The sequence below is a fragment of the Heptranchias perlo genome, chromosome 23 (genome assembly GCF_035084215.1).
Source record: "Heptranchias perlo isolate sHepPer1 chromosome 23, sHepPer1.hap1, whole genome shotgun sequence".
NCBI classification, from domain to species: Eukaryota; Metazoa; Chordata; class Chondrichthyes; order Hexanchiformes; family Hexanchidae; genus Heptranchias; species Heptranchias perlo.
The window spans coordinates 16,369,297-16,386,207 of NC_090347.1; the positions used below are offsets into that span (position 1 = coordinate 16,369,297).

At 40.5% G+C, this 16,911-nt stretch overlaps 1 protein-coding gene across 1 annotated transcript; it reads right to left on the reverse strand.

The window, feature by feature from the left end:
• Positions 1–1,296: 1,296 nt before the first annotated feature.
• On the reverse strand, positions 1,297–12,054 carry LOC137341376 (fatty acid-binding protein 1, liver-like). Its single transcript, XM_068004492.1, has 4 exons — positions 11,958–12,054; positions 9,369–9,541; positions 5,365–5,457; positions 1,297–3,168 (listed from the first exon to the last, which is right to left on the reverse strand). The coding sequence occupies exons 1-4, from the start codon at positions 12,022–12,024 to the stop codon at positions 3,118–3,120; spliced, it is 384 nt and encodes a 127-aa protein (XP_067860593.1). The 5' UTR covers positions 12,025–12,054; the 3' UTR covers positions 1,297–3,117.
• Between the last annotated feature and the right edge of the window lie 4,857 nt (positions 12,055–16,911).

Sequence of the window (16,911 nt, forward strand, 5' to 3'; positions counted from 1 at the left end):
TAATGGGACAAGTAAAGAAACAAAAGATGGGTCTAGATGTAGATAGCAACAACAGAACCATTACCAGCACCCGCTGTCTGAAAAAATGGGAGCAGTGGTTATGATCTGAAGTTATTGAAATCAGGGTCGAGTCCAGAAGGTTGTAAAGTGCCTAATCGAAAGATGAGGTGCTGTTCCTCGAGCTTCTGTTGAGCTTCGTTGGAACATAGGAGGCCGAGGACAGAGAGATCAGAGATCCACAGACGCTGCCTCACTTGCTGAGTATTTCCAGCATTGTGTGTTTTCCAGCAGTCTGTATTGGCTTAAGGAATGAATGGCAGATTTGGATGAACAGCCAAGAAAGAAAGGGAACTGGTCATCATACGGTTAACTGGTTGCTTTCTAAGCCTGTGGATGATGTCAGTTGAGTGACCATACCCATCCTAAAATGTCAGTTCTCATTCGGAACAATTTAAACGGGAAGCATTAAAAGGAGAAGTACTTTGCATTGAAAATACTTCCCTTTATAGTCAGTCCTCTTCCCCTTTGAGAGATTAATATGAATGGTACAAGTGACCTCCCACTGTAGCAGGTTGAAATAGCAACATTTCCACACCTAGGTTTAGCACTTATTAGAGTAGAATACCCATTCGACGTCTGATTGCTTTCATGACTTCAAGTTTACAATCTTTTAAACTCACTACCACACAGAACTGAGGAGTTGGATATCACAGCTTTAACTGTACACTTCAGTTGGTCTTTTTTAGTATGTTAAATGTACCTTTATACCTCTGGAGAGGGTACTTACAAAAATCATGGTTACTCAGGTACACTTTGAATCCATCAGTTGGAGTGATAGGCACAATTGTGAAGTTATTGCAGATACCATTGACCTATATGTTGCCTCAGGAACTCAGTCATCAGGCAAACCTGATGGGGTTACAGGCGTGCTGCTTCACTCAAATTGGCTTTAAAGAATTCAATTATATATTTTGAATCAAAAGTTTGTTGATAGCAGAATTTCAATGCCAATGTTAGCTTCTTAATAGCTTAATCTGGTTCTTTGCGTAAAGGACTAAAAGCCCAGTTTACTCCTATTTCTTCATTTGTAAATGTGACTTGTTTAATGACTATATTTATATGCAAATCCCTCTAATTTGCATGACATTATGTTGTACGCTGTGTTCCTGCCATGGTAAATAAAGGCCTTGACAAAGCCAACGTCTCTTCTCCTCTTAAGCCACCTGTTCAAACCAGTACACATTAGAAATAAACCAAAGTCAAATTGGAACTTTTGTCATTTCAGGGCTCTGCATTAGTTTAATCATTTCAGTTACAAGTGCTTGGCCCAAATGGTAAATCTAATACAACACAGTAGGTTGACACAATGCAGCAACATCCCTATTAACTGCATATGCAGCCAGATTACTCTACCAGAATTTTTCAGTTCTTACTTTGGGAAATTGGAGGGGCGTTCTGGGCAATTTGTACCAGCAATTGCATTTCCTCACGTATACAAATGTAATTTGCATTGCAGAGTAAAAATAAATGTAAAAAATTACCAGTCCAGAAAACGAACCAGTGAAAAATGTACAAATTATTTTTATATTATGAGAGATAGCAGTGAAATATGAACTGACATTTTGCCACAGTAGTATTGTAAAACAATCCCTTTCCTCTCAGCTGTTCGTAAAAAACACAGACTGGTCCTTTTAATTCAAAGTTGCTTCATTCAAATGATGTAGAAATGTTGAATTATCACCACTGAATTCCCACTTTGCTGTACTATTTACATTGCTTCATTCAAATCATTGAAAAGTTCACATTTCTTTTAGTGCAAAAAATCAACTTCAAATTATCAAGAGTAGACTCAATGAAGGAAAGTATTATTTGGGCTTAACGATGAAAAAGCCAATATAATTGAATACTTGATGGCCGAAAAGTGGGCTCTCTTATAAGTAAAAAAATCCTTAATTTTATCCATGACCTTTTTAAAATATATATCTAACATATTAACTTTTCCTCTCAAAGAGGATCTGGCCTCCAGGTGGCAGGGCTGGCCTTACCATTATCCAGATTGTACCACCACATCAGACAATCTGGAAAATCTTATCTGATAAATTTGTAAGATGGGTTTTCCTTTGGTTATAGTCTTAATTTCAAAAATTATTTAATGATCATTTATTTAATGAATTTTTTGTAATTTTATGTATCCAATATTGCTTTGTCTTTTTATATAAATATGGGCAGCTTCTAAATAATTTTTGAAAAGAGCAATATAACAAGAGAAAGCATTTTTCTCAGTCTTAGCATTTCTTCCAAATACTATTTTCCCAGCGTGAATTAAAATACATCAACCACTTTAAAACCTGTCCTGTGTCCCTGAGTTACTATGAGGTACTCTATGTAACCAGGGGAGCAATGGGGCAGGTTTTAAGCCCTTAATTAGGGACTAATGTGTCATTGTTAAGTGCAACAATCTCTCTGAATTTGGAAAAGAGCATCTTTGATCAGGAGATTGGCCACAGGTAATATTTTAATATTAAAGGCTAACTGGAATACAATTTTTATCCCGCCTGTCAATAAATCTTTATAATTCATGGGTTACCTAATCTATTTTAATTATACAATAAAAAGATATCCTTCATATGTAGCAAAGCCTTATAATAAGAATATTTCCATTATCAAACAAAAATAGTTTGGGGAAAAATGCCCTTATGACAGAGTTGCACTGTGTTGCAATTCAAACATGAAAATGCAGAGCCTGGCTAAATTAATTATATAACGCTTTAAGGCACTTGTCATTATTCAGTTTACAAAAATCAAACAATTATTTATAAATTTGATATTTTTCCTTCTAGGCATTTGTTAGAATTATTTCAAAAATCACTTTTCTGTCCCGAGATCCCCTACAACTTAACGGGCAAGCAACTAGCCAGAGACTAGAGATTTTTGTAGCCTGACTGCAAATATTCATTTAATATTGCAAAGAATTAAAAAAATACTACTTTTACACAGAAGTATATAAATAATAATCCATTCATAAGTAATAATCTAATGAAGTAGCTTTCATTTCAGTTATATAAATGGACACAGTGTAGTTCAAGCTTTATTTTGTTCAGATCCAGTTTCGATACTTTAAATCCTTTTGCTAATTTTCTTCAAGGTAACTTCTCCATCGGTCAGAGTCTAAAAGAAATCACACAAAGTACAGAAGTGAATCACTTCAACTTTATAGTAGGCTTTACATTCATTCACCTTATCAAAGTATCCCATAGTGTAGGCTAGTCAGAAATACATAGTTGGTTGCCAGTAGGTGAAAAGAGAAAAGATAGGTTAATGTTTCAATGTAGGCAACCTCAGCAGACCTGGAATCTAAAAGGTAAGCAAGGTTCTTTATAGGACTGTAAAAAAAAACAGGAGGAAGAATAAGAACGGCTCCAAAATTAAAAGTAAGGATCCTATAATATCAGAGAAGAAAAAACCTAGAGGATTTCTATCTACTGGTATTTGGAAGCTATTGGGATTTCACGACCCCATTGAATACTGAATGTCCTTTGGCTGATTTCTATACATATTTCTTGTGTTAACTTTATATGTAATTGCCCATAATGAAATAGTTAATGAAATAGCTAATATGAAATACTTGCAAAAAAAAATTCAAAGAGCTATACAGAAAATCTTTTAAGTAAACAAAAGTAGTTATCGGGTATTTTGATTTTGGTGTTGAAAAACTGCTGCAGCAAGTGGTCACAGACGAAGATGAAAGGTAGCATTTTACTAGGAGTTGAAGAATCTCAGAAGACACATTATAAATCCTCTGACATTGCATGACGTCACTGAAGTTGGAAATGATAAATCCTATAAGATTTTACTTTACTTTCCTACGTTACGGTGACTACACTTCAAAAAGTACTTAATTGGCTGTAAGCAACAACATCTTGCATTTATATAGCGTCTTTAATGTCCCAAGGCGCTTCACAGGAGCGATTTTCAAACAAAATTTGATACAGAGCCACATAAGGGGCTATTAGGGCAGGTGACCAAAGGCTTGGTCAATGAGGTAGGTTTTAAGGAGGTCTTAAAATGAGGTGAGAAGGGTGGAGAAGTGGAGAAGGTTTAGGGAGGGAATGCCAGAGCTTAGGACCTAGGCAGCTGAAGGCACGGCCGCCAATGGTGGAGTGATTAAAATCAGGGATGTGCAAGAGGCAAGAATTGGAGGAGCGCGGAGATCTTGGACGGTTGTAGGGCTGGAGGAAGTTATAGAGATAGAGAGGGGCGAGGCCATGGAGCAATTTGAAAACAAAGATGAGAATTTTTAAAATTGAGGTGTTCCTGGACCAGCAGCCAATATAGATCAGCAAGCACAGGGGTGATGGGTAAACGGGACTTGGTATGAGTTAGGATAAGGGCAGCAGAGTTTTGGGTGAGCTGAAGTTTATGGAGGGTGGAAGATGGAAGGCCGGTCAAGAGAGCATGGAATAAGTCAAGTCTAGAGGTAACAAAGGCATGATGAGTGTTTCAGCAGTAGATAAGCTGAGGCAGGGGCAGAGACGGGCGATGTTACGGAGGTGGAAGTAGGCGGTCTTGGTGATGGAGTGGATGTGTGGTTGGAATTGCTTTCAGCCCGTCTATCTGGCACGTGGGAAATCCAGAATCACAAATACTTACCTTCAGTTGAGTTGCGATCGCAGATTGCAACGCACTCATTGGGCTTCCGGGTTCCCCACGCGAATATCTACGCACGAGCTGAGTTCCTGGTTCCGAACTAAAATCACGCCCCTGGTGACTTCCCCAATATTTAGCCTTTAGCCAAAGTGGCTACACAGGCTTCAGTTTAGGTGTCAGTTTGTGTATAGATATCCAATCAATAGACCGAGTTAGTATTTAATTTGGAAGCAGGTTCATCATTGCTTTGTCAGTTAGGGAATTTAAGCATGCCAATACCAGTGCTTATGCCTAATGTATCATGTTATTTTAGGTAATTTGGGATGTTCATCATAACCCTTTGCTGGTCTGAGTGTGGTATCTATGGCCTTTATGTCATTCGTGTTGTGGTTCAGTAATTATAATGATAGTATCTCCTGTTTAGTTTATAATAGCAGAATCAACTCCAATGTTATTTTATTCTATTTTGGTTTTTAAAATGCACACACTGATTATGTGTGCATCTACTCACTTGACATATAAATACAGGACATAACTAACTTAAACTTCAGAACTGAGTACTCAAGTCCATGATTTAAGAGAGAAGTTTCCAGAAATCTTCTAATGTAATCAGATTTCCTGGCACTCACAGAATCGTGCCATTGATAAGACTTTGAGCAATCCCAAAGAGCAGCTCCAACTCCTTCAGTAGCAGTGCCAAAAATAACAGTAACTTACTTCAATCATTTTGTCTCCACTCAGCTCCATGACTGCAGTCAGTCCCCGCATTGTGACAACAAGCTTATTCTCACCTTCCAGCTTCGCCAAAGCCTAAAACCAAACAACAGGCTGATGTGAAGTCTTTTTTCAAAAGATTGATTTTTAAAAAAAATATATATATAAAAGGAGTGTCCCCAATATTGTCAATCATCCATGAAGAATTTACAAAACCAATCATTAGTGCTGGCCCAGACAATACTGGGGCACAGTGCTGCATTTTCTGATACTACTGATTTATCCTTTATCTTTTGCCCTCAATGCTTGACATCAGGAGTTAGTCCATGTACTTAGGATAGTGTGAATGCTCCATGTGACTTTAGACCCGTGTCATTTGTGGTGTGTGCAGAGTTTTTACCAGCCTAGGACTGGGTGTGCAGGTTACCGATCAAAGTTTTAATGCTCAAATGACTCCATTAACATCTTCATGCCTGGCTATTTTCCAGCATATTGTGGCATTCTGATGCTTTTTAGAATATGTAGCAAGTTTGTTGGAGCCCCACAACAATGCCAATGCTAAAAATAAAAATTAAAACTTAATGTTTCATTTTAGCAGCCGGTAACAAAACTGTTGCAATGACAGAGGGTTTCAAAATCTCTGGGCAATGGGAGGCACAATTGCCGCTCAGTGATAGTTTGGGGGGGGGTGGGGGAGGAGGATGTGATCTACACCCAAACTGGGAGGAAGAAAGGTTGGAGTGATCTCTGTTCAGTGTAGGAGAGGGGAAAAGAAAGCGACCACGACCTCAGCTCAGTAAAAGAGGATGTCTTTAATAACGTCTATCCGTTACTTAACCTTAGTTCAGCAAGATGGCCTGAGTCACTACTCTTTCAGCCGTAAAGATATTCAATGTTCTCTGCTCAGTGGGGGGAGGCTGTTGTGATGTCTGCTTATTGAGGAGGATAGGTTGTTATGAACTCTGGTCAGTGCAGTGAGGGGTGTGATCTCTGGTCTGTGTTGGATGTGTGGGGATGTTTGGAAGATGTAATGTGCAATGTTGCTTTGTTCTCATTTTCAACGCTCCTCCTTGTCTATTCTACCATTCCTCAGCTCCAGAGAAAGCTGTGGAGGCCAAGTCACTGAATATATTTAAGAAAGAGATAGATAGATTTCTAGACACAGAAGGCATCAAGAGATATGGGGAGAGAGCAGGAATATGATATTGAGATAGAGGATCAGCCATGATCATATTGAATGGCGGAGCAGGCTCGAAGGGCCGAATGGCCTACTCCTGCTCCTATTTTCTATGTTTCTAGCCATTTTCAGTACATCTGCCAAAGGACCATTATTATATCAACATCAAAGAATTGTTGAAAGAATTTACTGGCTTATTGGTCTCATGTATTCTGATTAATCAAGTTGTTTTGGACTTTGGAATGTTTGTATGGCCAGTATCTGGGTATCTGCAACTGGGATTTTTTTTTCCTGGAAAGGGCTACCCGAGGATTAGAGGGTATAGTTTGAGGCTGTCACATAATGTTAGGTGCTGCCACATTGTAATCCCCTTTACAGGCATAGTACTTTTGGATTCCTGAGACCATTCACAATTTTTAATATTTAGTAGAAATTACAAAAAATAGCCCCAGCCCAACAGTACAGTTCATAGCATTACATAGAATTTACAGCACAGAAACAGGCCATTCAGCTCAACTGGTCTGTGTCAGCGTTTATGCTCCACACGAGCCTCCTCCCACCCCATTTATCTAACGCTATCAAAATATCCTTCTATTCGTTTCTCCCTCGTGTACTTATCCAGCTTCCCCTTAAAGGCCTCTATGCTATTCGCCTCAACTACTCCATGTGATAGCAAGTTCCACATTGTCACCATTTTCCGGGTAAAGAAGTTTCTACTGAATTCCTTATTGGATTGATTAGAGACTATCTTATATTTATGACCCCTAGTTTTGAACTCTCTCACAAGTGGAAACATTTTCTTTATGTCTACCTTATCAAAACCCTTTATAATTTTAAAAACCTCTTAGGTCACTCCTCAGCCTTCTCTTTTCTAGAGAGAAAAGCTCCAGCCTATTCAGTCTTTCCTTTCCTGATAGTTATAACGTCTCAGTTCTGGTATCATTCTTGTTACGGCCAGAGGGTTGTAAAGCATCTAATCAAAAGATACGGGGCTGTTCCTTGAACTAGCGTTGAGCTTCACTGGAACAGCTTAGAAGGCCAAGAACAGAGAGATCAGAGTGGAATGGAGAGTTAAAGTGGTAAGCGACAGGGAGCTCAGGGTGTGGATAGAACAGAAGTGAACAGCAAAGCAGCTGGTCACCTCGAGCTAGGCCTTCTTGGTGGCAGAGGCAGGGCACTTCCTCCTGTCCACCGGGTACAGCGTCTCCCTCATAAATTGTTGTTATTAAATGATTGACCTGTTGCACACTTCAGTATGCTCATCGCAACATTACTTCTGCGATGATTCTTAATATTGCTGTATGTTCTCTTCCAGGACCTTCAAGGAGTGAAGAAGTGGTTGAGGGCGATTCCTCAGAGGAGCGCCCCGACTCTGAGGGCACACCGTCACATCCAGCGAGCCATCTACCAGCGCAGATCCTCACAACTCGGTGGGTCGTATTAGAGAGTTAGTTGGGTTGACACCTGGTGAGTCACCACACACACAAGTGAGCACGAGCAGACACTAGTGGCAGGGGCAGCAGTGGGCACACACCTCTCCAGGTTCTATTCAGCTGGACGCAGATGCTGAACCCCGGGAGCCATCCTTGAAAAGGAAAATGATCGAGGTATAGCAGTGCCTTTGCGAGGTACTGGAAAAAGGTGCCCCGCACACTCTCCACAATAACGGAGAGGATAGACATCACCTCCTGCATTAGCGGAATGGGGACACAGGTAAGTGCGGGAATGTCTGCGATGGAGAGAATGGCAGCTTCCGTAGAGCTTCAAGCATGGCTCACAAATGAGTCCATTCAGGCCCTGACACCAGTGTCGCCCTGGAAGGATCCAGAGGGGTAGAAATTGAGGGCAGTGGTGACTTTAACGGAGACGGGCAATGTAATGCCACCAGGCCCAGCCAGGAGCTGCTCTGCATGAAGGAGCGGCAGATGTCCGCGACCACCTGGCGCCTCATTCATAGGCACTGCTCCTCAGAGGTCCAGGAAGCTCAGCCTCTGCCTGTAGACCCTCTCATGAGGGTAGTGCCTCTGGCGACGTCGGCCCCTCTGTTGGTCCCCTCTCTGCTCTTCTGCAGGTCCTTGTGTCGCACCTCTGTCTTGTGGAGCTGCAAGTCCCAGAACTGCACGCCATGCCTGCCGCGGATGGTGATGTGCCTCCTCCTCAGATGTACTGCTAAATAAATCCATTGCCCCCCCCCCCCACCATCCTGACGATGTCAGTTTGAGGGGGTCCAAAATGTAGGTAAATATGTCTGAACACAAGAATTCTGAGCGTGAACAAAGAAATCTCAGTCAAAACACAAAGAACTCCCAGCCAAAGGTTTGTCTGAGACGACTGCTTGCCCTGCTCTAAAAACTCACCTTTTATCCCCATGTGTCAATCACTTGATTAAAATGTCCAAACTGCTGCCAGCTGCAACTCGCCTCCGTTTCCATGGCGTGTTTCAGAGGCCATGGCAATTACGTTGAGGCAGAGTTAAAATCCTTTCCCTACCTCAATACACAAAAAATTAAACATTTTAATTGGTTCAACTATCCTAATTGATGGGTTAAATATCGGCCCGCTGGCTTTATTTGCCGGCGGGACTTCCGGCTTCCTGAAGCGCACACCCAGATGCGTCGAGGTCGAACGCGGATGTCGGCGGCTTGGAGCTGGGATTCATTCCCACTCCTAAATCCGTGATTTTCATTGCCTTCCCGCCCCCAACCCACCCGAACTTGGGGGCTAAAATCATGCCCTAAGATTTGCATATGGATCGTTGGAAAGAGTTGACTAAATGCCCTTTCCTTGTTTCATGCTTTCTTATACTTCCACAAAAATTAAGCACTCTTACCTTGACTCTGTGCCCCGTGAAAGTCACAAACTCGCTCTCCTGTCCAATGGTGAATTGATTTGTAATCACTCTGCTGCCGAAATTATAAATGAATTTAAACGAATTCCCATTTTGAACAAATTCAACAATGCTGCTTATGTCTTTATATTTCTTAATGACATCATCTGAGAATCCTAGCAAATAAAAACAAATGCACAAATAATTCAATATTTATCCAAGGTAAAAGGAAAGTCTCCTCAGATCTCCTATTCCAATAGTACTCAAGTAAAGGCCCAAACAGAAGATGTTTTCCTATTGCAACATGGAAGGAATACGAACTTCTTGTTCTGTGACTCAGTACATACAAACGCAGACAAATTCCTGTTCTCATCTGTTTTATCACAGGAAGTCTCAAAACAGGGAGGCAGAGAGTCACTCCAGAGTGCTCTAGCACAGCTGAATTAAGAACCGTATTGGCAGAGGAATGGTTGCAGGCTACGGGCCTGTAGGAGTGACAATCACTTAAATGGTTTTACAAATGCAGAATAGATTGATGCAGGTCACTGTTAAAAATGAACACAGCTCCTAATATTTAAATGGGTTTGCAATTTGTGTCAGTCTTGCTTGGTCACAGTTGTCAGTCCTAACATTTCCCTGATGTTGACATGGTCCTAGGAGAATAAAAGAGAAGACGAGGAAGTAAATATAAAAAGTGGAGGGGAAGGGAGCGTGTACACACACGAACGAGCGCACACATCCCTACTGAAATTCACCATGAGTTGTTTTATGGGAATAGAAGCTTCTTTAGCTTCATTTCCGTACAGCACTGTAATAAGTGCAGCACCTCAGATATAAAACAAGACAGGGGTTAGCACTGTGATTGGGCAAATTTTCATTTTCACAGTTCATAATTTATATACATATTACAAAATACAAACCCAAGCTGCTTACTGTCAACAATCAAGTTTAAACCCATTATAAGGATCTGTTCCACCCCCATAATTCCAATGATTTACTCCACTCCCATTATAAGGATCTTCTAGGGTTGTAGCTAGGAGGAAAACAGTTCGTTGTTTTCTTTGGAAAGGAGAAGTGATGGGACAGGTGCACCAGCACTGCTTAATTTGTCACCTACAACATTTGCCATAATCCCTTACAGATTTTGTCACAAACATGTTGTTTGGTGCAATCATTTATAAAATAGTGAAATACTGTTGCAACTTTAGTCTTTTTTTAAAAAAAGTGTTATTTTGTTTAAATTTCAGGCTAATCTCCCTCTAGTATTCTCCCCATTTTCCTCTCCTGGTCCCCCCATATTATACATCACTTGAATCCTACTCTGTACCTACTGCTAGGAATTACAAGGCATTGGCCTCTACCTCTGATTTTCCCTCTTCTCGGAAAGCCTCCATTCAGCATTTCCCCCATTGTGACGCAGCTCAGTGCAGGAACTTGGTACAGAGGGATTTAACCTGCAGTACAAGATACATCTGCATGGTGCCACGTCTCTGTGCTGCAACGTGCATCACCATTGATAAAAATACAAAAAAGTCAAATGTATGAATAAACAGAGGTATACTATTAAATGTATTGTCCTTCTGCAAATTGTCAGGAAACAAAGGAACTCTGCTGTAGTTATTAATTGGGGAAAAAAACCTGTAACCAAAAAATATAGAATTTGTTCAACTACATGGAAAATACTAAAAAGCTGAAATATGATGAATCAAATAAATAGCAATACGGTACAATGTTAATATTGTAGCTAACCTGCCAGACAAAAAAAAACCCTAATACTAAATCAGATTCATACAAAGAATGGGACAGAATCTCAAGCTGAATGATTACCTGGCTAAAAACTCAAGCAAAGGCAAAGAAAATTAGCAGATGTGGTTGTAAGGGTTTAAACAACAAAGAAATGGCACAGAAATTGGTGACAAGGGATTCAAGAGTAGCGTCAAAATATCAGGGGTCTTATCGTGCATTTCCTTTTTCAATATTTAATCACAATTAGGGTATTGTGATGCAAAATAGTGAGGTAATTAAAACAGGTTGTGTTGCAATTCATATTCATCCCTTTGCTGGGTCATTTAGTGAAAAGACCGTATTGCATTAGAGTTTTGAAGATTGAGAAGTTACAGTTCAAATTGCCTTTCATTTTGTTTGTGACTGGTACCCCAGAAACAGTTTTGCTCAAGTCTTTAGTATCCTGTCAAATAAAACACACATTTTTCAGCCACCTGGTTAAATGTGGTACCTTCATTTAATTATACAATTTTTCAAATCAATATTTACACATGCGCTGAGTAACATGGATAATAGTGCCAATCTGAAAATGTATTTTCAAAGTAGCTATTGTCCTACAGAATAAGGACACGCTTGGTTTCTTGCTTTAACTCCAATACAATGCAGCACCCCTCAACAAAAATAAGAAAAACAAAAAGTGCAACACAAATCTTTAAATCAGTTAAGTGAGCTGCTATTCAGCCTCTCTGTTTTATGCCCAAGTGGGAACCGCTTTTAAGGAGGCTAATTGACCATTGTATTGATTGATTTATGCCCAGCACAAAGGCATTTAAATACAAAATAAAATAAGATGCAGCTTAAACTTACCCAGGGCTTTCATGAGTTGTTCAAAGTTTTCCTGACTCTCCAATTTGTACTTTCCGTTGAAAGCCATTTGGAATTTATTTGCTGTCAAGTAGTGAAGAGCTGATTCTGGAGAGTATCGGCAATTCCTATAGAGCTGTCTTCAAATTAATTCTCAAAAATACAGTGAGTAACTCCTAGATAAGTAATATTAATAATGACTTACTACCAAGCACATGAATCAGTAAATAAGATGGTAATTTTCTGTTTATACAGGATTACCAGTGGTAACCCAGGGGACTGACAATGGAAAAACAATGCAGCTGAGGCTTGTTTTTGAACAAAAGCAATGAAAAAGAGCGTCACATTTTATTTATAGTGTGGCCTATAAACAACAACTTGCATTTATATAGCGCCTTTAATGTAGTAAAACATCCCAAGGCGCTTCACAGAAGCTTTATCAAACAAAATTTGACACCAAGCCACAGGAGGAGGTATTGGGACAGGGAAAGAAGTAGGTTTTAAAGAGCTTCTTAAAAAGGTAGAGAGAGATGTCGAGAGGCAGAGAGTTTAGGGAGGGAATTCCAGAGCTTAGGGCCTAGGCAGCTGAAGGCTCGGCCGCCAATGGTGGAGCGATTAAAATCGGGGATGCGCAAGAGGCAAAAATAGGAGGACCGCAGAGATCTAGGAGGGTTGTAGGGTTGGAGGAGGTTACAGAGATAGGGAGGGGCGAGGTCATGGAGGAATTTGAAAACAAGGATGAGAATTTTAAAATAGAGACTTTCTCGAATCAGGAGCCAATGTAGGTCAGTGAGCACAGGGGTGATGGGAGAACAGGACTTGGTGCGAGTTAGGATACGGGCAGCAGAGATTTGGATGAGCTCAAGTTTATGGAGGGTGGAAGATGGGAGACCGGCCAGGAGAGCATTGGAATAGTCCAGTCTGGAGGTAGCAAACGCATGGATGAGGGTTTCAGCAGCAGATGGGCCGAGGCAAGGGAGGAGACAGGCAATGTTACGGAGGTGGAAATAGGTGTTTTTGGTGATGGAGCGGAAATGTGATCAGAAGCTTATCTCAGGGTCAAATAGGACGCCAAGGTTGCGAACGGACTGGTTCAGCCTCAAACAGTGGCTAAGTAGAGGGACGGAGTCAGTGGCTAGGGAACGGAGTTTGTGGCGGGGACCAAAGACAATGGCATCGGTCTTCCCAATATTTAGTTGGAGGAAACTTTTTCTCATCACACAAACAATGTGATAAATGAGAGACAGTGGAGGGGTCGAGGGAGGTGGTTGTGAGGTAGAGCTGGGTGTCGTCAGCGTACGTGTGGAATCTGGCAACATGTTTTCTGGTGATGTCGCCGAGGGGCAGTATGTAGATAAGAGAATGATTATATTTTCTAGCTGATGATTAAGTCACCTGAACTTTTAAACTTTGCTGTTGAAGTTAGGTATAGGACCATATATGCTTTCAAAGTTAGTTACCAGAAACTCAAAGGCTCCAATAAGATTAAAAGTTTACAGTTGCTACTGGTATTAAATGTTATAGCTTTTTCACTACAATTTCTAAAAGGCCTTTATCACATGACACTTTTAAGGTTAAACCGTCCGTATTTTACTTCAATATGGGTAAAACAAACAACTGTGTCTCTCCACCCCTCACCCCTGAACACCTGTCTCCTCTGGGAACTTTGCTTTGCAACAAACAACAACAACTTGCATTTATATGGCGCCTTTAAAGTAGTAAAATGTCCCAAGGTGCTTCACAGGAGCGTTATCAAACAAAATTTGACACCGAGCCACATCAGGAGATATTAGGACAGGTGATAAGAGCTTCGTCAAAGAGAAGAGAGAGATCTAGAGGCAGAGAGGTTTAGGGAGGGAATTCCAGAGCTAAGGGCCTAGGCAGTCGATTGCATAGCTGCCAACCGTGGAGCAATTAAAATCAGGGATGCGCAAGAGGCAAGAATTGGAGGAGTGCAGAGATCTCGGATGGTTGTAGGGCTGGAGGAAGTTACAGAGATAGGGAGGGGTGAGGCCAGGGAGGGATTTGAAAACAGGGATGAGAATTTTAAAATCAAGGCGTTCCCGGACCAGGAGCCAATGTAGGTCAGTGAGCAGAGAGGTTATAGGGGAACAGGACTTGGTGGGAGTTAGGATATGGGTAGCAGAGTTTTGGAAAAGCTCAAGTTTATGGAGGGTGGAAGATGGGAGGCCAGCCAGGAGAGCATTGGAATAGTCGAGTCTAGAGGTAACAAAGGCATGGATGAGGGTTTCAGCAACAGATGACCACAGTCATACTGCACCCGATGCAAAATGATGTGAAACTACTTTCTGGAGGTATTCTCATACCTTGTGCCACCATGCAGTCAGATCAGCAACCTAACTCCCAAGTTATACCACCCATTGTGAATCAATGAGTGTCTGAATCTGCTCTGCATTGACATAAAGCCAGTAGTATAACTGGCCACCAAGCAATTACAGTCCCATATTTTCTGGTGAAAATGCTGATGCACCATTTATATTTGCAACATTACATTCGTATGAAACCACAATAATTGATTACCGTATTAGATCATTTCTCGAGCGTTATTAGCAACCATGCTGTAAAGTCTATTGATTATTTATTCTCCCTTGCGGTGTTCTTTTTCACAGCACACTAACATAGTCAATGTGTGATGTAACATATGTCATTTTTCATGATTCCTACCTTGCAATTTAAAAGATTGCATTTGGAAGCACTTGAGATCAGTCATTGATTAGATGCTGAGAGGGTGTTTCCCCTGGCTGGAGAGTCTAAAACTACAGGGCATGGTCTCAGGACAAAGGGTCAGCCATTTAAGACTGAGATTAGGAGGCATTTCTTCACCCAGAGGGTTGTGAATCTTTGGAATTCTCTACCCCAGAGGGCTATGGATGCTGAGTCGTTAAGTATATTCAAGGCTTGGATAGATTTTTGGACTTTAGGAGAATCAAGGGATATGGGGATTGGGCGGAAAAATGGGTTTGAGGCCAAAGATCAGCCATGATCTTATTGAATGGTGGAGCAGACTCCTGTTCCTATTTCTTACATTCTTATTGCATGCACAAACAGAGGAACAGCATGCTATTGAGAGGTTCCCCTATGAAATTTCAGGCTAAACAAGGATAAGAACTCATGGAATGTGATGTTGATTGCCGAGAGGATCTCCTGGTGGAGTAATGAGTAACATGGAGTTTAAGCCTCACTATAGGTTTCGACATGGGGCTTCCTAGTCTGTTTTGTATGAGAAGTATGTTCAACTTGAAGAATAACTTGCATTTATGTAACTGTTGGAATTTCACAAGTATTCACAAGGTTTTTTAAAAAAACATTTTCAAACAGAAAACCACATTTAAAAATGTTTTTAAAACTTTGATAAAAACCAAAGTTTACATTCTTATGGGTTTAAAAAAAAAATGTGGGCAGAAGGCTAAGGCAAAGTTTGATGAAAAAGAATGTTTTTGGGTCTCAGTTTTGGTAGAGAAACAAGTGTCTGTAGCAAGTGTACATGCTTTCTGCAAAGCATAAATCTCCAGTACAAATCATAGAAAAACTGGAACTCAATCAACAACAGCCTGCCCTGACTGAACTGTGCCTCTGTAACTCTCGAGTCCAGTCTGTAGCATTTAGATCCCAGTTTGAGTATCATGGAAATCCAAATTCTGATTTGGAAGTCCAGTCTATCAATTTCCAGATTTCAAGTTTGGATTCAGATTTCTTCAGTGAAGATGCTTCAGCTTTTGAGCGAAACAATCTGAAACTCCCAGTTTATCCTTATCTGAATCCTAGTAGTCTATTTTAATTTCAGAAACATAAAAATTGAATTGACATTGATCTAATTCATGAGATATATTCGGAAGAAGAAAACCCTTCAGTCCACATGATTCCATCCTTCCAGGAACACCAACCCTACAGTCTTCCCACTACTGATTTAACATCCAGTCAGACAGGATCTCAGTTTAATATCTCATCTTGAGATTGATATCGAAATGCTTTAGTGTCAATGGCAACCATCTTTGCTTCTGCTATAAAACTATAGCAAATCTGATGGTGCAGCATTCCTTCAAGTCCTGGCAGGGTCTCAAACCCTAAACTTTCTGACCCAGGGGTAAGGATGCTACTAAATGAGCCAAGCGGATACTGAAATATCAGATCAATATGGATTTTGAAACCACATTGAAGCACAGTCCTAAATCTGAATGGACATCAAGAAGTGAGCTATGGTCTGAACAGTGAATTTATTGACTGGATGGATTTGACTGAACATTTTGGCTTAGGTCAGTTCGCATAGAACTGAACTAAAGATCTGATCTATGGACCATCTACAAATTCTGGAATTATTCATCACTGACCAGCTTGTTTCATGTACACACAGCTGCTCCATATTAAACACTGGAGAATTTTCAAATGTGCACTTGCGTTCTATCCTATTACACGAACATGGTGATGACTCCCAAATTGCTATGAACCCTAGAAGAGAAATAGTTAGTTTCAATAGTCCCTTCCTAAATCTGTACCCATCACTGTATTTTGTAATTGAAGAAAACAAATGCTACCTTACACATCAAAAGGATAAAGAGAAGCAATCTTCAACAACATGAAATTTTAGCAAAGTCCACCTAATTTTGCTGGATTTCTCAATCTGACTGGAATGAATGACTTGACTTGGTGGGTGTAAGGTCCTCTGGTGATACAAAAAATCTTCAGCCACCACTGTCCATATATAATGTCATGGTACACTCACTTCAGTCCTTAGTGTCTGTTTATCACCTATTCATGTACACATTATAGATATTGAAATGTTTGGTGTCATTAGCAACAATCTTTGATGCTGTTATAAAACCACCTGGTTGTGGAGGTGAAACGAACCACTGTAATATTAAATGATATTAAACTGTAATATTAAGCTTCCTCCAGCTAACTCTTCTCTGTGTCAGTCCCTTTCCTCTCAGTACAAGTT